At 42.7% G+C, this 26,000-nt stretch overlaps 1 protein-coding gene across 2 annotated transcripts in view; it reads left to right on the top strand.

Moving 5' to 3' along the window:
• bicral (BICRA like chromatin remodeling complex associated protein) overlaps window positions 1-26,000 on the top strand; it is a 68,644-nt gene that overhangs the window by 19,615 nt on the left and 23,029 nt on the right. The window contains exons 2-4 of one of the 2 annotated variants that reach the window (XM_078557141.1): window positions 10,841-10,886; window positions 15,601-15,649; window positions 21,909-21,980. In XM_078557141.1, the coding sequence (XP_078413267.1) occupies window positions 10,846-10,886; window positions 15,601-15,649; window positions 21,909-21,980 (162 nt within the window). In that variant the 5' untranslated portion in view covers window positions 10,841-10,845. The remainder of the gene's footprint in view (window positions 1-10,840; window positions 10,887-15,600; window positions 15,650-21,908; window positions 21,981-26,000) is intronic. The other variant, XM_078557142.1, reaches the window with a different exon arrangement.

A 26,000-nucleotide genomic window follows, 5' to 3' on the forward strand; every position in this document is an offset into this window, starting at 1 on the left:
CATATGCACTAACTCAACATGACTGCAGAAACATAATACAGAAAAGATAAATCTGGAATAATACATCAAACTAGTCCATGACAGTAGGACAAGGGGCACAAGTTCAAATCAATATTAGACAAATTTAGCACTGATGTTATCAGTTGGTCAAAAAAAAAAGTGGTCAGTGTAGGGAACTCCTGTGTAGGACATTGAAGACACAAACTCTGGAATAATTAAGAAACAGCTGCTGCGATGGAAGGACTGCAGGATCTTTCAGGATAGACTAGCCAAATGAGTGACATTGTCATGGGACAATATCTGTGCAGGTTGCATGGAAGTGATCCTGGTGTGAAACAAGTCTGGTGCATGGAAACAAATCATAGGCAACACATCTAAACTGAGTTGTGGTGGGTGGGGACATGCAACTGATTCTGTTGAGGTGCTGATAGTTTCCATGGGGACTCATCTAGCCCATTTGTACAATTCTAATAGTGACTCAAATTCAGGAATTTTCTAGTCAGTAGGCTTGTAGCTTAAGTCGGTCCTGCATCTTGTGGATTACTTCAAAAATCTCGTTCCTTGGAATGAACCACAACCTGAGGTGGAACCAGCATCTTTCCTATTGTCCACACACAGAGAACTGCATTCTTGTACAATGCAGGTTGAAGGAGAGGTTTAGGAGAAGAGAAAGGAAAATAACAATAAGGAGAGATGTTACATATCCTAGCAAGTCGCATTTGATAAGCTAGATACCAAGTGGCCTCGAAGCAATGCCTTCTAGATGTTGCAGATTGATCCGATGGTTTCAGTAACCACCCCTACCCCCACCCCCCCAAACTTCCTCTTTAGAAAAACAAATCTGAACAGGGCTTTAAACCAGCCTCTGCTGGTGCTGAATCCCTCTGTGGATCTTATGGCCTACATCCTAGGGTCTTAAAAGAAGTGGCTGCAGAGATATTGGATGCATTGGTTGTAATCTTTCAAAACTCCCTAGGTCCTGTAAAGATCCCAGTAGATTGAAAAACCTGGTTCAAGGAAAGAGGAATCGGAAAGCAGGAAACTGTAGTCCAGTTAGCTAATATCTGTGCTAATATCATTGGGAAAATACTGGAATCCATTATGAAGGATGTGGTAGTACGACATTTAGAAAATCATAGGCAGAATTTTTTAGCTCGGCGTGTGGGTGCATGCCTGATGCGATCGGATGAGCGTCCCGATGTCATCCTGCGTGATATTTTGCTCGGTGGGCGCGTGCAAAAGTCAGAAGCACGCCCGCCGACAATTAAGAGGCCAGTTAAGGTAATTAAAGATTTTTTGTGGTCAGTCCAACCTTACGGTTGGCGGATGGGCAAATCGACCACGCGGACTTTGCATTTTTCATGAAACCGCATCCGAGGGCGGGATGAGGTTTCTGTTATTAAATGAAAGAAAAATAAAAATCTATGGACAGCATTTTTATCATGTATATGTTCAGGTGACTGAGTGTGATGCTGGCACATTTTTTGCCAATTTTAAAAACTTTATTTAATGCTTTTCATGGCTTCAGCTCCCTGAGGCCCGCACTGATGTCAGTGCACGCCCCCTTCCCACCCCCACCCCGACAGCGCTGAGCTTCTCAGCGCGCGTTTCACGCTGGATGGCTGTTAATTGGTCTGTTCCCTGGCCAATCCCAAACCCGCTGATTGCGCCCGCCAACCTAAAAAATCAGCAGTGTCAGCATGGCTTTACGGAAGGGAAATCATGTTTGACAAATTTATTAGCAGGGAGCAGAAAATTAGGATAGATGGGCCATTTTCAGCTTGGCAAGCTAACTATTGGAGCGCTGTAGGGATCAGTGCAGGGGTCTGAACTATTTACAATCTATATTAATGACATGGATGAAGGGACAGAGTGTATTGTAGCCAAATCTGCTGCTGGTGCAAAAATTAATGGGAAGCAATTTGTGAGGAGTACACAAAGAATTTGCAAAGTGATATAGATAGGTTAAGTGAGTGGGCAAAAATGTGGCAGATGGAATGTAATGAAGGAAAATGTGAGGTTATCCATCTTGGTAGGAAAAATAGAAAGGCAGAATATTATTTAAATAGAGGGAGACTGCAGAATGCTGTGGTACAGAGGGATCTGGGTGTCCTTGTATGTAAATCACAACAAGTTAACATGCAGGTACAGCAAGAAATTAGGAAGGCAAATGGAATGTTGGCCTTTATTGCAAGGGGAATGGAATATAAATGCAGGGAAGTTTTGTTGCAATTGTACGCGGCATTGGTGAAACTACACATAGAGTACAGCATACAGTTTTGGCCTCCTTGTTTGCAGTGGAAGCAGTTCAGAGAAGATTCTAGGATGAAGGAGTTGACTTATGCGGAAAGATTGAGCAGGTTGGTACTATATTGGAGTTTAGAAGAATGAGTGGTAATCTTATTGAATATATATGATTCTGAGGGGGCTTGACAGGTTAGATGCTGAGAGATGCTTCCTTTCGTGGGGGAATCCAGAACTAGGGGGCACAGTTTCTTAATAAAGGGTCTCGTACTTAAGATCGACATGAGTGGTGGAACCTTGTGCCCTACCCTGTAGTAAGTTTGGTGGCGGGGGCATTTAATCGGGTGGGAGGTGGGGAGTCCACCACCTTCCCGCTTTCACCTTATTTAAGTTCCTGGCGGTAAGGCTGTGCATGTCCTTCTAGCCCTACCGCCAATTGAGGCCCTTAAGTGGGAAATTAATGGCCATTTAAGGGCCTCATCCCGCTTTAAAAAAAAATTCTTTGATGGGATGTGGATGTTGTCAGCAAGGCCAGTATTTGTTGCTCACCCTTGAACTAATGGCTTGCTAGGCTATTTCAGAGGGCAGTTAAGAGTCAACCACATTGCTGTGGCTCTGGAGTCATACGTAGGCCAGACCAGGTAAGGATGGTAGATTTCCTCCTTTAAAGGAAATTAGTGAACCAAATGGGTTTTATGACAATCGATGATACTTGTTATGGTCAGCATTACTGAGACTAGCTTTATATCCCATATTTATTAATTGAATTTAAATTCCACCAGCTGCCATGGTGGGATTTGTACCCGTGTCCCCAGACGTTAGCCTAGATATCTGGATTACTAGTCCAGTGACATTACCACTACACCATCATCTCTGCAACTGCTACCACTGGTATTAACTCAGGGACAGTTGACCAATGAGGAGCACAATAAGCATACCCTGGCATGTTTGCTTGCGGGCTCCCAGGAAGGGGGTCCCTCATTCAAAGACACTCAGTACCTGATCAGGGACCGGCATTGGGAAGGTGGTGGGTGGGGGAGGGATTTGCTGAAAATGACTCCCTGCTATTGCTGCCTATTCCCTCTCCTGCGAACCCCACCCTTGACCCTCTTCCTGCCATCACTCACCTATGCCTGGGTCCCTCCTTGATCCGAGGCCTCGGGAGGCGCTGCTGAGTACAGAAGAGCTGCTGGGCTCTGATTGGCCGTCACCACTCGGCAGGCAGGGTTCGCCCCCCGCCCCCCCCTCCAAAGTCCTTGATCCTGGGGGAAGGTCTGCCACTGGCTTGTTAAATGCTTGAGAGGCAAAAGATATGGTGGACCTTCCCTAAAAGAGGTGATGCGGGGTTCTCGCTGTTCTGCAGCCAGCAGCTGAGATCCCCGTTGTCTCCACAAGATTCCGCCCGAGGAATTTTTTCTGTCGGAGAGTTGTTAATTTTTGGATTCTCTTCCACAGAGACCAGTGGATGCTGGGAAATATATTCAAAGCAGAGGTGGGCAGATTTTTGACCTACAAGGGAGTGGTGGGTTATGGGGGGGCAGGCAGGAAAGGGGAATTGAGATCACAATCAGATCAGCATGATCTTATTGTATGGCAGAGCAGGCCCTGCTCCCGCTCCTATTTCTTACATTGCTATGTTCTTATGTGTAAACAGAGATGTGAGAGTAGCTTTTCCAGAATTCCACCCTTGAATAAAGAATCAAAAAAACTAATGCAGTTTGATGAAAATAGTTTGGATTCAGGCCCACATGGTCATATACCAGATATATTATGCTTATAAAATAAATAGGACAGTTAGGTGCAAGTTCAAGAGTTCCACGAAGATTATTGAGAGTCTGCTTAATCATAATTGACAATGTACATTTACCTCAAGAAGCATAAATGCTATGTAAAGCAGGGTAATCAAAAGTAATTGTGAAGTGCTTTGTGATATACTGAGAAATTGAAAGGTGTTATATAAATGCAGCTTCATTCTTTCCAAGTTTCGAGGACCATATCCAATGTTGTACATTTTCAATTTGTTAGCAAAATCTTTTAAATGGCAGAGAAAGTTGTGCTTAGGTTGTACCAGATCTAGTAAGTTACAAAAGTTATTTCTGATCCATTTCTAGATTTGTAGATTTTCATCCTAACCCACAAGACACCAGATGCTTTGCTGCAGAAAACATTTGTTCTCAGCTAAATCACAACCCAGATCTCCAATAGTTTCATTATTTATGTCAGAATGAGTATTGGCAGGTTTTAAGCAGACTCAAATGGAAATGCACTTTTTGTACATAGTTTCTTGAGGTCACTTAATTAGCAGAACTTCAAATGATGAGTCTAGGGAGCACACTTATGTGCAATTTAAAAACTGCATATGAAGTGTTTGGCAGGTGACAAAGGAGAATTTTTTAATGTTCTGGAGAGCTTTAAGAAGCTTCTCAATCTATTAACAACCTTCTGTAAAGGCTGAAGAAATAGGGGACCAAGAAGAGACATGCAAAGATGAACAGAAAGGGAACCCAACATGCAGATATGAAACTACAGGTTTGTGATTGAACACCCCAACGCCATCTCAATTTCAGCAGACATTAAATTGGTTGATATTGCATGAGGTGGCTGCCTATAAAGCATTGTGCTCCATCTCCATTGGTTAGCACTGTGGTATGTTTGCAAGGAGATGGAGCCAAGTTAACAACACTGCTGTGCTATGACAACTCTGCATCTACCTCTCCTCTAACCAGACCCTGAGAAGATGATTCCACATAGTTCAATGTGCCAAGCCTTGCAAAATGGTTGGTGCCATCTTGATGAGAATGTTCAATCAAGAGACCCTAGTTCTGCATATTCCTACATGTCTTCTTTCATGCAGTGCCACTGAAAGCTTAATGTCAGGTCTGTTGTCCCAGTTTCCTTTGAGAAGAAGAGCATCCAGATGTATTAATTGCCTGCCAAGCTAAATTACGTTCCCTTTGTATTTGCGAGTATGCAGGTACCAGTGTGTGGGCACGGAGTGACCTGGCTGGCATCCTCCTGTAATAGCCAAGGACCTTAATAATGTCGATTTTCATGCAGCCATTTGGGAAGCCATAGAAAAGCTAATGCACTTTCAGTAAATGCACTGTTATAGGTCCTTGAACAAAGGATTTTACATGCTGTTATAACCATATCTTTGCATTAATGGCCATTTCAGCATTTTTCAAGGTCTCTAGAGGAACCACTACATAAAGGTTTTTAGACTTTCGCTGCATCTATATTTGCTGCAACACCAGGGGGAGCTCATAGAGTTATGGAGCTATTTACAGTGCAGAAGGAGGCCATTCAGCCCATTAAGTTCATGCTTGCTCCCCGCAGAGCAATCTAGTCAGTCCCACTCCCTTGCTTGGTCCCTGCAAGTTTATTTCCTTTAAGTGCCCATCCAATTTCCTTTTGAAATCATTGATTCTTTTCACAACTGCCATCCTCGTGGACAGTGAGTTCCAGGTCATTACCATTCGCAGCGTAAAATAGTTGTTCTTCACATTCCCTGTGTATCTCTTGCTCAAAATCTTAAATCTTGTGTCCCCTAGCCCTTGTACTAACAACTAATGGGAAAAGTTTTTCCTTGTCTACATTATCTAAGCCTGTCATAATCTTACACACTTTTATCAAATCTCCCCTCAATCTCCTTTACTCCAAAGAGAACAACCCCAGCCTTTCCACCCTAACTTTGTATCTAAACGCCCCTCCCTCCCACTGCCCCCCAACCCCACCCCTGAGACCATTCTGGTAAATCTCCTCTACACCCTCTCAATGACATTCACATCTTTCCTAAATTGTGGTGGCCAGAACTGGGTGTAGTACTCTAGTTGGGGCCTAACCAAAGATTTATATAGATTCAGCATGCTTTCCCTGCTTTTACTTGATGCCCATATTTATGAAGCCCAAGATCCCATATGCTTTGCTGACCACTCTCTCAATATGTCATGTCACCCTAAAAGATCAATACACATGCATCCCCAGGTGCATCTGCTCTTGCACAAACTTTAGAATTGTGCCATTAAGTCTATATTACCTCTCCCTATCCTATCTGCCAAAATGCCTCACCTCACACTTCTCTGCATTAAATTGCATCTTCCATTTGTCTGCCCATTCTGCTGAGCCTATCGATGTTGCAGACAGTTCGTGTGATCCTCACTGTTTGCCACTCCTCCATTGGTATCACTGGTAAATTTTGAAATTTTACTCCATATTTCAAGATCCAAATCATTTGTATATAGCAAAAGAAGCAGTGATCCTAGCACTGACCCTTGAGGAAAACCATTGTCTTCCACCCTCCAGTCCAGAAATGAACCATCTACCATGACTCACTGCTTTCTGTCCTTAAGCCATTTTTTTATTTTATCCAATTGCACACTGGCTTTCCTATTTTTTTAAGCCTCAGTTTTGTTCACCAGCCTTTTATGTGGTACCTTGTCAAATGCTTTCTTAAAATCCATGTAGACAATATCCACTGCATTCCCTTCATCAACCTTCTCTGATACTTCATCAAAAAGTTCAATTAGATTAGTCAGGCACAATCTGCCTTTTACAAATCCATGCTGGCTTTCCTTAATTTCTCGAACCTCTCCAAGTGCCTGTTCATTTTTTACCCTGATTATTGTTTCCCAAACCATAGCCACCACTGATGTTCGACTAACTGGCCTCTGTTGCTCGGACTGGCCTTGCACCCCTTCTTGGGTGTCACGTTTGCCAATTCTCTAGCGCCTCCCCCATATCTAGGGAAGCTTGACAAATTAAGGCAAGCCATTCCACCCTCACTTCCTTTAGCAACCTGGGATTTTTTTTATTCTTTCTGGGATGCTGGCAAGACCAGCATTGGTTGCCCATCCCTAATTGCCCTTGAGCTGAGTGGCTTGCTCAGCCATTTCAGAGGGCATTTAAGAGTCAACCACATTGCTGTGGGTCTGGAGTCACATGTAGGCCAGACCAGGTAAGGACAGCAGATTTCCTTCTCTAAAGGGTATTAGTGAACCATATAGTGTCATGGTTCTTATTACTGACTACTAGCTCTTAATTGCAGATTTATTAATTGAATTCAAATTCCACCAGCTACCACGGTGGGATTTGAACCCATGTACCCCAGAGCATTAGCTTGGGCCTCTGGATCACTATGGCAGTGACATTACCACTACACCACCATTTCCCTCCCTAACCAGGTGACTTATCTACCCGAAGTATTGCCAGCATTTCCAGTACCTCCTCCCTTTCAATTTTCACACTATCCATTGCCTCCACTATCTCCGCTTCTACCAATATTTTGTCAGATTCCTATTCCTTAGTAAACACAGATACAAAGAACACATTGGCCAGAATTTTCCCGTCGGCGATTTGGGGACAGGGCCCGCTCACTGACGGGAAAATGACGCGGGATGACGTCGGGAGGAACCCCTGACCTCATCCCTGTCCCTTTAAATTTTCAGGAAGGCGGGCGGGCAGCGAAATCAGCTGTCCGCCCATCAACCTGTCAATGGCCAATTGAGGCCATTGACAGGGTAATTAAAGTAATTAAAGGCCCTGCCCATCCAACCTTAAGGCTGGCGGGCAGGCCAGGAGCCCTAGGGGGCTTCTGATAATACAAGAAACCTCATCCATTGGCAGGATGAGGTTTCATGTTCCTTTTTAAAAACTTTAATAAATGTAATTGATATTTATTAACATGTCCCATCTTGAGTGACATTGTCACATGAGGGGGACATGTTAATAATATTTTTATTTCTCTATTTTTTAACTTTTGTACACTGTCAGTAATCTCCCTGAAACAGCACTTTGTCTCAGGGAGCAGTGCGCTCTTTCGCGTGCATGCGTGAAAAAGTGCACTTTGACAGCTGGGGATTCCCTCCCCCACCCCCGCACAGGAAGTGCATAGCGCTTCCTGTTGGGCAGGCCGCCACTCAAAATGGCGGTGGGCCCCGTTTCGGTGGCAGGGGTCGGCTGTCTGCCCGCCACCGAGCCGGTGGGGTCCGCACGCCCAGCAAGGGCAAAATTCTGCCCATTAAATATTCTAGCCTTGCCCTGCGCCTCTAAGCATATATCACCCTCTTTGTCCTTAATAGGACTCACTCCAGCTTTTACCACTTGTTTACTATTTACATGCTGGTAGAAGATTTTTGGGTTCCTTTTTATGTTGACTGTCATTCTATTCTCACACACCCTCTTTGCCGGCCTTATTTTCCTCTTCACCTCCCCTTGCAACTTATTGTATTTGACCTGGTTTTCACTTGAAGAATTCACCTGATATGCACCATGCATCCTTTTTTGTTTCATCATAATCTCTATCACTCTCATCATCCAAGGAGCCCTGCTTTTGGCTCCCTTACCTTTCACCCTTGTTGGAATGTACCTAGCCTGTAACTGAAGCATCTCTTCCTTAAAGATCACCCATTGTTCCATTACAGTCTTTCCTGTCAATCTTTACCCTGGCTACCCGCACGTGTGCAGATGCAGTCAGTGGCGTAATAGTCAGTGATGTCCTGCCAGGCTGGATTAGGGAATTGGTTCCCAAAATCTTTCAAGATAAAATAAAAAGTGAACGTGGCATGATTGGAGAAGTAAGAGCTCAGTGAAATTGCTTTTAAAAATAAATAATAAAGTAAGGAAGATTTTAAAAAATAAATAACAAATGAATCTTAGAACTAATCCAGGTCAATCTTTGAGCTTGTACTTGCAAAGGTGAATCTCAGCCTTTCAATTTATAACCTTTAAAGGATTTGGCAAAAATTTAAAAAAAGTTAATTAAAAAAAATACAAAAGGCAACCAGGCCACCACTGTTGGGGGGTGGTGGTGAAACCTCTCGATAGAACGAATATTTCTTGTGCCCCTACCCAGGTAGGTAGGGAGGGCCTTAGACCTACCAGGAGTGCTGTCACCCCAGCCTACTGTTGGGTGGCTGTCTTCAGGCAGTCAATCTTCCCCCAATTGCATCGGAACATGGAAGGCTGACTGCAAAATCCCAGACCGTCTGCCTTTAACAAAGCTCTTAATTAACTTAATTGCCTGTCCACCTTGTGGGTGTGGTCAACCTTTCCAGGCCCCAGATCCATGTCAGTCAAAATGACTGACATTAGGAACAAGGCTGGGAAGCTGGCATGCTGGCTGGCCTCATAATATTTGGGCCTGGTCTGCCCCCGTTCCCAGTGTTGTGGGGCCCAAAAATTCAACCTAATGGGGAGAATCTTCTGGTCAGCAAGTGGGGGGCGGGGCCCGCTCGCCGACACGTAAAATGATGCAGGATGACATCGGGTGGGACTCCCGACGTCACCCCGCGTCACTTCCATTTTCAGTTCGCCGGGGACGCAGCCAAGTCAGCTGGGTGCCCACCGACCTGTCAACGGCCTATTGAGGCCATTTAAAAAGTAATTAAGCTCATTAATGGACCTGCCCGTCCAACTTTAGGGTTGGCGGGCAGGCCGGGAGCCCTGGCGGGCTTAAGAAAAAGCATGAAACCTCATCCACGGGTGGGATGAGGTTTCATGAAGGTTTTTAAATATTTAATAAAGGTTTCAGTAAAAGTGATGGACATGACCCAACTTGTGTGACAGTGTCACATGAGGGGACATGTCAGGGAAACGTTGCTATCATTTGCCGATCTCCCTGAGGCAGCACTTAGCCTCTGGGCCTTAATTGGCCTGCCCACATAAAATGGTGGCGTGCCCCCAATTGGGGACGCCGATCAGAGGTGTGCCTGCCCGCGCCTGCTCCTGCACATTCCCCCCCCCAATGCGGGGGGGGGGGGGGGGATTTTCCCCAATGTTTTTTACAGCTTGGAATTCTTTTAGGAATGAATAATTCTGTATAAATCCCACCACCTGCTGTCTGCTATTGGAAGCTCTTTGTAAGACGTTGAGTAAGACTGTGGCCCGATTTAAGCATGTAACTAAGGGAGCCTCAGCAAATACAGTTTACTATACCTGGTTGGTCATTAAGCCAATCAGCTTTCCTATTATATGGTAATTCTTACATTTTATCTGGTTATTTAAATCATGTTTGTAGAAAGCAAATTATTTTCCTATCATAACAACACAAATTATTTGATGATTTTCTATAGCTGTTACATATTGCGACTACAACTATAAACAACACAAGCTAGTTCAGTATTGTTTCAGTATTCTAGCATACAGCACACCATTTGTACGTTTAACAAAAGTGTTATGCATAAATTCAGTCATTTTCAAGGATAGGCTGGGGATGTTTTGATAGCCTCTACTCCACTTTCCTACCCAATTCCCCTATCCCTTGATTTGCTGAGATTAGAAACCTATCTATCCAGATATACTCGACGATGGTGCATCCACAGCCCTCTGGAGTTGAGAATTCCAAAGATTCACAATCCTCTGAGTCAACTCACCTGATAGTAGAAGCCTTGAATTGAAAAGCTAGATATAAAGAGTATCATACAGTTTCAAAGAAAATTATTAACCCTAGAAATTGCTCATCCTGTGGAGGCCCTAATAGCAGGGTTCATGTTCAGCCAATGTGGTTTGCTCATATATGGTAGTGCAAAATTCTGAATTATAATTTTGTAATTGCTAGTTGAAAGCAAAAAGTATTATTCTAATCTTGTGTCTTTTCCAGTTGTCATGGATGATGACGATGACCGTGATCTGCGAGATGTTATTGGGTAAGCGTTCTCTTTGTAAAATTATATATAAATTAATTTTCAAATTGATTTGAATATTGTGTCAGCTTGGTCTAGAAACCACTGCAGCAATTGAACATATAACCTAGGCTGACACTTCAGTGCAATACTAATGGAGTACTTAATGTTGGAGGTGACATCTGTTGGATAATATGGTGAACTGAAAGTTAATCTAGTTGTTTAGACGGGTGTTAAAGATTCCATAGAATTGTTCTAGGAAGATGTTTTCTTTCTCCTGAGTTTCTAGCCAACATTCCCCACTCAACAAAGACCACCAAAAAACAGAATATTTAATCATTCATTCATTCATTCACTGTTTGTGGGTCCTGACTGAAAGTAATTTGCCTGCCGCTTTGTTGTGTGAAAACAGTGGCTGAACATAGTTGTGAATGTTTCAAGACCCCTTTAGGACATGAAAGATGCTAGATAAATAAGTTCTTTCCAGAACGGTACTGGAGCAGCATTATAAAAATGAGTAAGTAAATTTCTCACACCTGATCTTACAAGACACCCTCTCAGCACTTTTAAAACCTTTTTAATAAAAAATGGCCACAGCTACTGAACCACCAGTGTGGAGGAGGGGTAAGGTGGGCTGTGACTGGAATTCCAGCCAGTGTCTGGTCATTGGCCTTAATTGGCCTTTTAATTATCTTAAGAAGCTACCTGCTGCTTGTGGGCGGGTAGCCATTCTGTTCCTGATCCGACATGAGGGAAACAGCTCAAGGGCGGGATGGTGTTGACCAACTGACATGGGCTGGTGGCCCCAAATTATGTGCCAATCTGCCTCTGTTCCCACCTGCATGTTGGGGCAAAAATCCTGCCCCCCGCCCAGTCTGCTTTTTCTAAGCCCTAGGAGGCATTTAAATGATGGGGTGGGGCTTAAGTTTCAATTCAATTAGGCCAGCCATCCCTGCTATTAAAGCAGATTTGCCTGGGCTGTGGATGAGTACAGCCCCAAATTCCCTCAACTTGCAAAATTATTTTTTGATTTTTTTTTTAGAATAGCTTCTGGCGTTGAAAGAACGCCTACAAATCAATATCCTACCCCAACAACCCCTCGGTTCCAGTAGAGTTAAAATTCTTTGCCTTGGTTGAGGAAAATGAGCAAATGTTACAACCAAGGAAATAATGGTTTTATAGGACACAAGAAATGGAGGATCCCTAGGTCTTGATGTCAGTGTATTTGAAAGGAACATTTTGCTTATGTTTTTTTCCATCAGGATTTTGGTTCACTTCTACAGTATGTCAAGAATGCTTTGATTGAAGAGTCCCTACAAAATAAGTAATATAGCTTGTTTTTTTAAGGCAGATGGTTAACAGAAAAATGACTACCATAGAGATGAAAGGTGCAATGCGTTGTTTGCTAAATTTGGGCAAATACCTTTTATCTTCACATGATTTAACTTTATATTTAACTAGAGCTATTTTTCCTAAAGAAATTCAGGCATAAAGCATAGCTTTTAAAGAAAACAGTTATTTAGGAGAAAAATAATTAAACAACATACTTGAACAACAATAAAAAACACTTTCTGACTCTCCAAAATGCATACCATTTTGGAAATCACGCTGACTAAAGATTGATAAAGAGGAGGTACCAGCTCTACTTAAAGTAGATAGACTTGCACGTCCAGATAGGATGCATCCTGGGTTGCTGACAGAAGTAAGGTTGGGAATTAGGGAGGTACTGATTATAATCTTCTAATCCTCTTTAGATATGGGGGTGCTGCCAGAGGACTGGAGAATTGCAGATGTTACACACTTGTTCAAAAAAGGCTGTAAGATTAAGCCCAGCAATTACAGACCAGTCAGTTTAACCTCAGTGGTGGGGAAACTTTTAGAAATGATAATCAGGTCAAAATTACTAGTTGCTTGGGCCAGTATGGATTAATGAAAGAAAGCCAACACAGATCTGTTAAAGGCAAATTGAGTTTAACTAACATGATTGAGTTATTTGGTGAGGTTACAGAGAGGGTTGATGTGGGGAGTGTGATTGATGTCATGTATATGGACTTTCAAAAAGTGTTTGATAAAATACCTCAAGGCTTGTCAGTAAAGTTGAAACCCATGGAATAAAAAGGAGTAACATGGATATGAAATCGGGTAAAGAACAGGAAACAGTGTAGTGGTGAACGGTTGTTTTTTGGACTGAAGGAATGTATACAGTGGAGTTCCCCTGGGGTCAGTACTAAGATCACTGTTTTTCATGATATATTTTAATAGTTTGGACTTGGGTGTACAATTTCAGGGTGCAATTTCAAAATTTTCAGATGAAACCATTTTTGGAAGTGTAATGAACAGTGAGTGCATTGATAGACTTCAAGAGGACATGAGCTGGTGAAATGGGTGGACAGATAAAATTTAACGCAGAGAAGTGCAATGGGATACATTTTTGTTGGGAGAAAGAGGAGAGGCAATATAAAATAAAGGGTACAATTCTAAATGGAGTGCAGGAACAGAGAAACCCATGGGTATATATACACAAATCATTGAAGGTGATAGGGCAGTTTGAGGAAATAGTTAAAAAAACATAGTGGATCCTGGACTTTATAACTAGAGGGTATAAAGTACAAAAGCAAGGAAGTTATGATGAGCCTTTCTAAAACACTGGCTTGGACACAACTGGAGCATTGTGTCCTTTTCTGGACACTGGACCTTAGGGAGGAGTGAAGGCCTTAGAGAGGGTGCAGAAAAGATTTAATAGACTGGTTTCAGGTATGAAGGACTTCAGTTACATGGATAGATTGGTGAAACTGGTGCTGTTGAGAGGAGTTTTGATTAGAGATCCTCGAAAATGAAGAGGTGCCTGGACAGAGTAGTTAGGGTGAAACTTGCCATTGGTGGAAGTCGCGGGAAACCGAGGACACTGATTTAAGGTGAATGGCAAAGGAACCAGTGGTGACACGAGGAAAAACATTTTTACACAGTGAGTGGTTAGGATCTGGAATGTACTGCCTAAGTGTGATGGGGCAAATTCAATCTCAGTTTTCGAAAGGATATTGGATAATTATCTGAAGAGAAAAGATTTGCAGGGCTACAGGGAAAAGATGGTGGTGTGGGACTAGCTGAGTTGCTCTTGCAGAGAGCCGGCATGGACATGGCAGACTGAATGACGGCCTTTTGTGCTGTACTGATTGTAATGATCCTTTCTGTAACTTTTTCTGTGAGTCTTTCTCTACTTGTGTCTAGTTTATTTCTTTAATTCTGTAATTCTTTTTGCGTCCTATTCCCACTCTCACATCTTTAATTCTTTTCTGTGTGTTTCGGACCTTTGTTTCTTGGAACCTTGATTACAGTAGATTAGTGTGCCATTACACCATGTCACAATAAGGGTTTGTTCTCTCCAAATTCCCCAGTGCATTCCTGATTTCTGAATCTTAAGGGTGGGGTTGGGGGTAGAGTTGTTCAGTCGAGGTGAGACATTTTCCGTAAAAAGGTAGGGAACACTGGAGGGCATCCCAATTTTGTTGTTCCAAACTTATAGTGGCTAATTATACAATACCATAAACAAAGGCATGTAACTGGTATACTATCGTGTCTTCATGGCCTTCATCACCGGTGTATGGTATAGGAAGATTTTTTAAAAGTACTGAAAAACAAAATTAAACTCTGTATATTTTGCCTTTTGTTTTCTTCTATTTTAAGTTTCTTTCAATGCAATTCCTAGAGTAGTATCCTGAATATTCAGAGAATTGTAGGATAAAGTTTAGACTTCACTGTGCCACATTTTTGGCTTGTTTGAGCTAGACCTCCATTCAATTCCAGTATAAATACATCCATTTTGCAATGAAATCCAAACAATCATTTTGGCCTCTTTTCCCGAGGCAAGATTTTGGCCCTGATATGGAGAATTGAATTGAGGCAGGCGGGTGTGTAAATTTGCATCGCTGGCCAGTTTGCCGGCATCATCCTACCCCCAGGCCATTTTCCTGGAGGCTGGATTGGAGGCAGAACTGCTACCTGCCCGCAAGTGACAGATAGCCAATTGAGTTAATTAAAAGGTAGTAACAGACAGCAGCTCGTTCCATACTGGAGGGCCTCCTATTGGCTCTCCAGTTTCGAAAGCTTGCCTGTCATTCTTAATTGGACACCTAGCATGCCATTTAGCCACTAGTTGGACAATCTTGGCAAAATTGCTGTTGGATTGCTATGCATGACATAGTGCAGTTCGGGACCTGTATTTGACCCCAATGTCAGGGGACGACCTAAAACATGGAATCCTGCTGCTTATCTCAAAAGTAGTCAAAGTGCTAATTTTTGTTTACTGTAGCTACCGAAATAGTCACACCACGGTCTGGTTCAAAGATTTCAGAATTCCTATTAGCACTTCTATGATAAGACTTGACTCTTATGTGATGTAGGTTTATTGGGCCACTCATGCAGAAAATTTTACATTAAATTGGCCAATCATTTCAGAGTAAAAATAAGATACTAGACTTAGATCTGCATTAGTAACAGATTAAACATTTCATTTCCTGTTTTGATGTTGTATGTGCAGTGTGTAGTTGGTAGTTGTGTACAGTCTGCTCTACAGTCGATTTGAAAAAAATCTTCTAGTCAGATTTATATTTTTTTGTAAAGTAAGCATCAACTTTTTCCCATCCTGGAAACTATTCGTAATTTGCAATGTAATTAAGCAATTCGTAAATTGCTTAAAGAATTAATATGGTTTCATTGGTTACTTTTTTTATTTTTATAGCGATGTACAGGCATTGAATGATTTTCTTCATGGACCTGGTAGTCAAGAAGTAAGTATTTTTATGTTTACCGCTATGAATCATAATGCTTCTAAATTAACAATTAATACATCCATCGACATTTTATTGATTTCTTTGTCAAGTAGCCTTACATTAAGTGTATCTAGTATAAAATTTTAAAGCAAAAGTGACCTTGGATCAAGTAGAATTGACAACTTGGTATATTTCTGCTTTTTTCTGATCAACAGAATTTAATAGTAACAGGATTAAAAACAAAATGATGACATAGTATGTTGCCAGGATTCAAAAGGAGACAGTGTCTCTTAGGCTGCCGGTATAGCCAGTGTTGGTATAGCCAGAGCAAATTGGACAGCAAGTCAAAGCTGTTCTGTATTTTAAAAAGTGGCAGATTTCGAAAATCGGAGTTCAGCAAAGTCCCTAATAAAGTTTTCCTGAGTTTGTGATGGTCTTAACCCCCAAAGCAATACAGACAAGTCTCAATCTCTGGGTACACATAATAACTTAAATTACTCAATGTTGACTTGTGTTAGCGTTCAGAGGGAATCTTTTGCCTGCCTGTGCTCCTTGACATAACTGTCTCCCAAATCACTTACAACTGCACTTACACGTTCCCAATTGTCTAAATTTTGGCCCTCTATTTGGAGCATAGTGTTGGAGTATAGATACTCATGAGGTTAATTGGCCCTGTTTGAATTGAGAGGCGGATGGAGAGAACATGTTCTGAGTCATTTTTAGGGGGTTGTATCATCGAGAGTAGTCAGTTCCTTACAGCAAAGCCTACATTAGGCTCACGTGTTTCCTCTGAGCTCCTCCCCTGCCAGATAAGCGTGTAATGTTTTGCTTTTAGTGATCCACTCATGGTGAGTCTGATCTCTTTTAGGGAAGCTATGTCAATGTTCAGCCTATGAAGTTCCATGTCGATTACAGCTGTCTCGCGCGTGTTATCAACCAACTTCAAGTCGTCTGTCAATCCCATACACGTGTCCTGGCGTTCCAGCTTGCCAATTGAAGAGTTGCCATCTTTTTTTCTTATTTGTTTTGTTAGTTTGTCTGGTGCGATGGATACTGTCCACTTGTTGAGCAGAGACTCTAAGCTCCAAGCTCCCATTAAAGCAGCTGGACCATGGCAGGTCAGCACCTTACTAGCCAGGGGCTTCCCGACTTGAGGTGGGCGATGGCTGACTAGTGGAATGCAATGGTCCCTCCTACTTTCTGAGACAGCCCTTGGCACCCGTTCCCTATGCCAGTCAAGTTGGACTTGCCACTCGTAACTGCCGTCTCCTGTGTTGTGTTAACGCTTTGCAGTGAAACTGGAGTGCCCTGTTCAGGGCGCAAGCCTGGGCAAAATTTATGGAAACCCCGGGCTGCCTAAACGAGAGAGTCCCCCTCTCCGCCTCCCCGGTTTAGTCCAAAGGAATGCAAAGCACTGCCTTTGGCACTGGCTTGCTTGCAGGAGTTGCTGGAAAGGTGACATATTTGGACATAGTCCACCTTTGAGCTCCAGTCCAAGTTTTTTGTCAGGGTTTACTCCTTTAGCCTTCAACTTTCCCAAGGTATCCATAAGGCAGTGGAGCTATTTGCACATGCTTGGAAGCTTGGTTCATGAGTGCTATGGTGTGTCCACATGCTGAAGAGTTTGCACGCTGCATGCCTGAGGGCCAAACCTCCTCCAAGTTCCTTTGAAACTTTAGCCTGCAGCCACAATGGACCCAGTTTCTGTGTGGTGCCGCGAGGAGGCAAAGCTGAGGACTTGCTGATGGAAAGGCTGTGTACTGACAGGGAGAGACTTACACATTTGGCTCTTTTTTTCGCATTGCTGCTAGCCAGCAGGTACAGGGGTGTAGGTAGAAAATGAGAAGCAAGCTAGCACGCAAAAGTGGAAAGCGTACCTTCACCTACACAGTAAATGCATCACAGTGACCTGTAGGACACAGGCAGCTACCACAGTGCTGATTGCACCAGGGTTGGGACGCAACCTTTGAAGTTTTTCATTCATCGCAGAAATGCTGCCCTCGTATCAACATTAACCATGCTACCTACCCAGATAAAAACCAACAGTTCCTCACCACGATTGAACAGGTGCTCTCTGGCATTCCCATAGAGAGTGCAGAAGCGAAATGGAACATATTTCGAGAAACCGCCCAAAATACTGCTCTCTCAACAGATGGAATTGCTGACTGGTTGGAGGCTAACATTACCATGATGGAACCTGTTATTGAAGCCAAATGGTCCACTCTCATTAACTGCAAGTGAAATTCTAGTGAGAAGACTCTGAATGCACTAAGAGCCACTCGAAATAAAGTCCAACAGACTTATAGGCAGTGCGCCAATAACTACTGGTTGCAGCTTTGCCTGAATATCCAGATGTCTTTTGACACATGGGAATGCTAGGGCATGTATGAAGGGATCAAAAAAGCAACAGGTCCATCAGCAAAGAAAATGGCTCCATTGGAAACAAAAGCAGGGCAACACAGACTGCAATAAACAGTTGGAGAGATGGGTGAAACACTATCTTGAGTTGTACTCTAGAGACAGTGCTGTCAATAAGGAAGCTCTAGACACCATAGAAAGCCTGCCTGACATGGATATGGCAGAGTTGGATATTAAGCCCACAATGGAGAAACTTAGCAAAGCTATTGACTCATCTGTCATGGGCAAAGCTCTAGGTGCTGACGCTATACCATCTGAACTCAAGTACGAGAAACTGGCACTCCTGCAGCATCTGCATGAACTTCTCTGTCTCTGCTGGAAGGATCGGGCAATGCCTCAGGTTTGCATGATGCAAAGTTCATGACTCTGTACAAGAATCAGGGCAACTGCAGGAATTGCAACAACTATTGAGGCATCTCTCTGCTGAGCATTTTGGGAAAAGTATTTGCCTGTGTCACCCTTGTCAGACTGCAGATCCTGGCTAAATCCTGAATCTGTGTGGTTTCGGAACTGGAAGTTCTACAATTGACATGACCTTATCCAGTGCAACTGCTGCAAGAGAACAAAGGAGACCACTATATATTATCTTCATTGATCTCAACAAAGTATTTGACCATGTGAGCAGAGGCGGTCTATTTAAGCTGCTGTGAAAATTGGCTGCTTGCTGAAACTGCTCAATACAACCTCTGCTTTCCAAGATGACATAATGGGTAAGATCAGCTATGATAGGGCAGCAACAGAACCCTTTGAGATCTGCAATGGGGTCAAACAGGGTTGTATTTTGGCACCGACATTCTTTGACATATGCTTCTCTTTGCTGCTGTCATATGCCTTCAGGTCACCTACTGAGGGTGTCTACTTACATACCAGAACTGGTGGAAAGCTGTTCAGCCATGCTCCCCTGAGATCCAAGAAAAAAGTGTGCCAAGTCTTCATCAGAGAGTTGCTCTACAGTGACGATTTCATTAGCATTCCATACCGGAACACCTTCAGCAGCAAATGGACAGACTCTCTCATGCCTGTATAGAGTTTCGTTTGACCGTCAGCATCAGGAAGACAAATGTCATGGTCTAGGATGTTGCCATACCACCATCTATCTGCATTGTTAATGTGACACTGGAGGTTGTTGATAATTTTACATATCTAGGTTCTACAGTGACTGGAAATCTGTGACTTGATGCTGAAGTCAACACACACACTGCAAAAGCTGCAGCTGAGTCCAAGCTGAGTAAGAGTGTGGAACAACAGCAACCTGACTGAGAACACCAAATTGCGAGTCTACCAAGCCTGCATCCTCAGTGCACCTCTCTACAGTGGTGATATCTGGACTACATTTGCCAGGCAGGAGAAAAGGCTGAAGTTTCCACCTTCGCTTTCCTGATGTATCCTTGGCATCTTTTGGCAGGACAGGTTCATCAACTCGGTTCTGGAGCATACTAATTCTATCAGCATAAACTCATTGCTAATCAATGATGTCTGCGCTGGCTCAGCCACATTCATCGGATGGATGACGGCCATACACACAAAGACCTTTTGTACAGTGAACTGGCTACTGCGTTCTGATCTTCTGGGAATCCGTACCTCTGCTACAAGGACATTTGCAAGTGAAATATGAAGATGGGTGGACACTGTTGCTGACAACTGGAAGACGATTGCTGACAGCCGTGACCTCTGGAACTGCACTCGTCCAGGCAACTGGAGAGTACCATCACAAATCTGGTTTGTGCCTTGAAGATGGTGGCCAGGCTTTGGGGATCCAGGAGGTGAGTTACTCGCTGCAGAATTTCCAGCCTCTGACCTCTTGTAGCCACAGTATTTATATGGCTGATCCAGTTCAGTTTCTGGTCAATGGTAACCCCCAGAATGTTGATAGTGGGGGGCATTCAGCAATGCTACTGCCATTGAATGTCAAGGGGAGATGGTTTTTTGGAGATGGTCATTGCCTGGCACATGTGTGCCATGATTGTTACTTGCCATGTATCGGTCCAAGCCTGAATATTGTCCAGGTCTTGCTGCATAAGGACATGGACTGCTTCAGTATATGAGGAGTCACAAATGGTGCTGCACTTTGTGCATTCATCAGCGAACATCCCCACTTCTGACCTTATGATAAAGGGAAGGTCATTGCTGAAGATGGTTGAGCCAAGGACACTACCCTGAATAACTCCTGCAGTGATGTCCTGTGACTGAGATGATTGACCTCCAACAACTATGACCATCTTCCTTTGTGATAGGTGTGACTTCAACCATTGGAGCGTTTCCGCCTTATTCCCATTGACTCTAGTTTTTCTAGGGACCCTTGATGCTACATTTGATCAAATGTGGCTTTGATGTCAAGGGCAGTCACTCTCACTTCACCTGTTAATTTCAACTCTTTCGTCCATGTTTGGACCAAGGCTATAATGAGGTCATTAGCCGACTGGCCCTGGAGGAACCCAAATGGAGCATCAGTAAGCAGGTTATTGCAGAGTAAGGCCCGTTTGATAGCATTCTTAGCTCCAACAGCACTCAAGAAGCTCAACACCATCCAGGGCAAAGCAGCTCCCTTGATTGGCATCCCGTCCACCACCTTCAACATTCACTCCCACCACCACTGATGCACAGTGGCAGCAGTGTGTACAATCTACAAGATGTACTGCAACAACAGTCCAAGAGTCCTTCGACAGCACCGTCCAAACCCGCAACCGCTTGCAAGGATAAGGGCAGCAGATGCATGGGAACACCACCACCTGCAAGTTTCCCTCCAAGCCACACACCATTCTGACTTGGAACTGTATTGCCGTTCCTTCACTGTCGCTGGTTTAAAATCCAGGAACTCCCTTTCTAACAGCATTGTGGGTGTACCTACACCACATAGACTGCAGTGGTTCAAGAAAGTGGCTCATTACTACCTTCCAAAAGGCAATTAGGGGTAAGCAATAAATGTTGGGCTAGACAGCGACGCCCACACCCTGTAAAAGAATTTTAAAAAAGGCTGACTGGAAGGACACTGGACGAGGCAAGCAGAAACAAAAAGCTCAGCTGGCAGAGAAGAGGACCCAGAGAAAACGGAGGCCAGTGAATTTTGCACCTTCTCAGCCCACTGTCTCCCTTTGCAGCAAATGTGACAGAGTCTGCCATGCCAGAGTGGGGCTCCTGAGCCACACTAGACGTTGCTTACCACCATGGTGCAAACCATCATCTCACGAGATGGAAGGCTGCCATCGTGTCTGTATCTACTGATCTGCACAATCTGACATCTCTCTAACCTCCATTTCTATAACCCTTCGAGATCTCTGAGCCTCTTGTGGATCTTTGATTTCCTTAGCTTCACCTTTGGAAGCTGTGCCTTCAGCTATCAAGCTCTAAGTTCTGAAATTCCCTTCTTAATTCTCTCTGGTTCTGTCCCTCTCTTTTCTCCTTTAACACACTCCTTGAAACCTACCTCTTTGATCAGTTCCATTCTCAATTCCTCAGAAAATGAAGCAGTCCATGCCCTCGTGCAGAAAGACTTGCACAGCATCCAGGCTTGAACTGATAAGTGGCGAAGTAACATCTGTGCCACACAAGTGCCAGCCAGTGATCATCTCCAACAAGAGTCTAACCACCTCCCAACGACAATCAATGGCATTATCATTGTTGAATCCTTCATCATCAACATTCTGGGATTGGTCATTGACCAGGCGCCCATGTTCTGCAAGTGAATAAAAGAACACTTTTGGTCATCTGTCCTTGTATCTCTATGTGGCTCAACATCAAATTTTGTTTGTTAATTGCTCCTGTGAAAGACGTTGGTGCATCGTAATACATTATAGGTGCTTTATAAATGCCATTTGTTGTTGTTTAGTACAACTCGATCTTGGATCTTTGGTTTTCACAGATAGATGAGGATGATTTGCTCGGTTCAGCCTGCACTATTGACAACTCTAATTCACTTTTTGCTGATGCCATTGTAAGTACTGAAATTCAAAAAAATATGTATCGTATTTAAATAGGTTATATTCACAGTAAGATTACTGTAAATGTGACATGTTACACCTGTTTTAAAAGGACCAGTCTGTTCAATATCATTTTTTTATTATACCTGTCCTTTTGTTTTGGAGAGCTCACTTCTTTGATCAACCCTTTGATTACCCACCCTGATGTTTCCTTCTTTGCTTTGATTATGCTTCGGTGAATCATCTTGGGATGTTATTCTAAGCTAAAGGCATTAAATAGATATGAGTTGTTGTAAGTTTGTTTACCATGAGCGAGGTTATCCTGTTTGACATATGTGTATCAGACACAATTCCTGGAAGTCATTTTTTCTGAAGCTGGGGAGTTACTCAAGCTTTTTTTGATCATAGGTGGTGATTTGAATCTTTTTCAAGTCAGCTATTGAATTGTCCTTGAGAGATGGTTAAACACTTGATACCTAGGGATGTTCTTAATATTTAGCAGCAAAATAGGCCTAATCATGTGGAATCCCGCCATTTGGGATTACATCTAGCATTCTCCTTGAGAAGAAGTATACTTAAGAATTAACTTTTGGGAATCATAAGTTAATTAAGTCATCAGTAGGTGCAGATATTGATCCTGCAGTGTTCTCAGAGCTTGATGCACTCTCCCTCACAACTGGTTCTTTTTCTGAGCATAAGAAGTGTCCGCCATGAAAATTGTAGAATAAATTGCTGTTCAACTTCACTGCCATACCAAGGCCAGAGGTGATAATTGATAAATGCTTATAGAAAAAAAGTACTGGCCTGAGGAAACAATAATGCAAAGGTTGATTAGTGTCATGTGTTCTTTTGTATCCATCAGAATGGGCAGCTAGGGCCTCACTTTAATATCTCATTCAAAAGGTGATACCTGCAGTAGTGCAGCCTTCCCTCAGTTCTGCACTGAAGTGTCAGCTCAACTTCCACTGAACCAGTGCTGACATTAAAAAAAATGCAATCTCAACTTTATGTTGACCGACAAATAGAATTTGTATTATTTCAGGGTAGGCAAAAATTCTTTGAGGAGAGAAAACAGGAAGATTGTTGACTGGACAGCTGAAATGATTAAGAATAGGTTGGGTATTCTGTGACAAGCAGTTCACCACCTTACCCTTGAAAACTTAAGACACCATCTGCAAAGCTGATGTTCAAAGTTCTGGAGTAGCTGCTTTTCTGGATGGGTGCAATGGCAACAATATTGAAGAAGCTTGATACCGTCCAGGACGTGAGCACATCCCTTTGGACTCATTGTACACTGCATCCATCAACACACTTGGATTGCATTATGCATGATCTAGAACGGTGCTTCCCAAAGTTTTTTCCACTGTGATCCCATTTTGAAGCTTGAAAATTGCTGTGACCCCAGAGTGAGAGTGGGGTGGGGGGAAATAGAGTGGTGAGGGGGTGGGGAGGATGAATTTGTGAGAGTGAAGTGGGGAGATTTGTGAGAGTGAAGGGGAAAGAGATTTGTGAGAGCGAGGCGTGGGGGTAGCATGCTGGGAAGTGTTAAAACTGCAATTTTTTTTAAAAAAACACACCTTTTCATAGGCTTTTTTGCAGCAGGAATCAGGCCTCAAAGATCTGTCCATTAGGCCATGCCCACCAATAGAAAAAACACGAGGATTTAAAGGGGCCTCACAGTTGTCAGCACTCAGTTGCAGCCATTGCTGCCTTGGAGCTCGTGATCCCAGAATCTCATCTCTGGTCATAAACCATGGTTTGGGAAACCTTGATTTAGAAGATGCACTACATCTCAGCTTATTATGCTATCTTTGACAGATGTAACAAATGCAAATTTTAGTGCCAGTGTACGCCTGATTTAATTGGATTTCATATTCATATCAAGCAGTGACAAATCAGATGAGAACTGGTCCTAAACTTACCAATTAACGCATACCAAGGCATGCAGGAAAACTACCAATTAACAGTTCTAAAAAACTTCAGTGGAAAATAGCCAATCAGCGACAGCTACCAACAGCAGAGAACAGAAGGGGAGCCAGACAAATTTTCCCAAATATTTTTGAAATTCTTTACTGCCATGCACTTGCTCCCTCCCGTAAGCTAAGAACATATACTAAAGACCCACAAAAAATAGTCAATTTAGCTACACAGCAACTTGTATTCTTTTGAAATGCCTGTAATCAAGTTTTTTTTGTCAAAGGTCTCTGCCTAGGTCAGAAGCCTAAACCTTGAGTTCACACAGGTCCCAAGAGGTAATCCTTTCTGTATCCTGAAGAGATTCAAACAAGTAGGTTGCAGTTGGGATCATGCACGTCAGTGCAACTTGGAGGTTTTTTTGAATGATTGACAGTAGGCCTGAATGTTCACAAAACATGCTCTATTAATTGTTTATAAATTCCAAACCATCCTTTTGTTACATCGTTCTGGTGTATCAATCCAGAGTTACTGCTAATAATTATGTAAGCTTAGAGGGAGACTCTGGATAGAAATCTTGAATTTAAAATGTCTTATCAAGAGTTTCTGTTTGAGTACATTAAGTGTTGTGTCAGAGCTATTTAGTAAAGCTGGAAGAGTGAAAATAAGAACATTAAACTCGATCAATTCCACAGTTTTATATAAAAAAACACGTCCTAAATACTTGGCAGTATCAAGAACGAGCTGCTGCTCCAAATTATATGCAGAGATGTGCTCATTTAACTATGATATGTGAGGGGCAACCTTTATTTATTTATCTACTTCCTGTTCAAAGAATATTTACTGCACAGTTTTTGGGGTGATTTCTTACCAATGTTTTATTCCCAGTTTTTTTTCCCCAGCGAATCTATGTGCCTTTCCACATTTCTAAATCCCAATGTCCTCAACAGTGAATAACAAAAGAGACGTGTAATAATATATAAGTGGTACATCTTGTGCACATTTCCTGATTGCCATACCTCTAGTGTCACCTAAAATTTTTGTGTCACACTTGACCGAATGTGTGAAGAATAAAATATTGTTTGTCATAGGATTTGGAGTGTTTGTAACCTCTGTGTGGCCTTACTATCGATATTTTTAAAAAGAGAGGCAGATTGGTAACTTGAAGACTGAAGAGCTGTTAAATTCTGTCATCGCCCATGGTTTCCTGACCATAAATTAGACTTTCGTGGCCTTTAACATTGTGATTAGAAAACACCATATCATCTAACCGAACTTTAGTAACATGGAACATCTGCTAGTCGTAAAAGCATTAGTGTGACTCTGGTATTTCATTGTTTACGAGGACAGAAGCTTTCTAATGGATCATCTATTTACTGTGAACAATGCCATGAAAGACCCAGCAGTTATACATTAACAATATTGCATCTATCATGTATTTATTAAGCTGCTGGGAAGCCAGTGAAGCCCTCTATGCTCAAAGAAACTTTCCTTAGTCTTTATGGTCCCTCAATGATCTGTGTAATGGAAACCCAATGAAAACAGCTCCAAGGAAATTCCATGTTTCTGCCCTTTTTCTAGCCTATCCCAAATTCTAGTTGAAGGATTACCCCTTTGGGAGTGTGTCTGGGAAGTTTCTGGGTTATGCCAGGAATTCAGCCAATTATATTGATACCTGGAATGAATGGGTTGTCTTATGACCTCTTGTGGATGAATCCTGAAATAGGGGGCACTGTTTTAAAATTAGGGGTCGTCCATTTAGGACAGAGATGAGGAGAATTTTCTTTTCTCTGAGTTATGTGACCTTGGAACTCTCTGCCTCAGAAAATGGTGGAGGTGGGGTCATTGAATATTTTTAAGCAGAGGGAGATAAGTTATTGTTAGGCAAGGGAATCGAAGGTTATTGGGATAGATGGGAATGTGGAACTTGAAACACATATAGATCAGCCATGATTGTATTGAATAGCAGAGCAGGGTTGAAGGGCTGAATGGGCTACTACTTCTCCTATTTCGTATGTTCGTATGTAACTATGCTCTTGTTTGACTCAACTGAAGCCTTGCTAGCCGACAACCGCCATGAGTTCCTTTGAGACGTTAATAAAGATTCAATGACTGTCTGA

Source organism: Cetorhinus maximus, chromosome 14, assembly GCF_964194155.1.
Source record: "Cetorhinus maximus chromosome 14, sCetMax3.hap1.1, whole genome shotgun sequence".
NCBI classification, from domain to species: domain Eukaryota; kingdom Metazoa; phylum Chordata; class Chondrichthyes; order Lamniformes; family Cetorhinidae; genus Cetorhinus; species Cetorhinus maximus.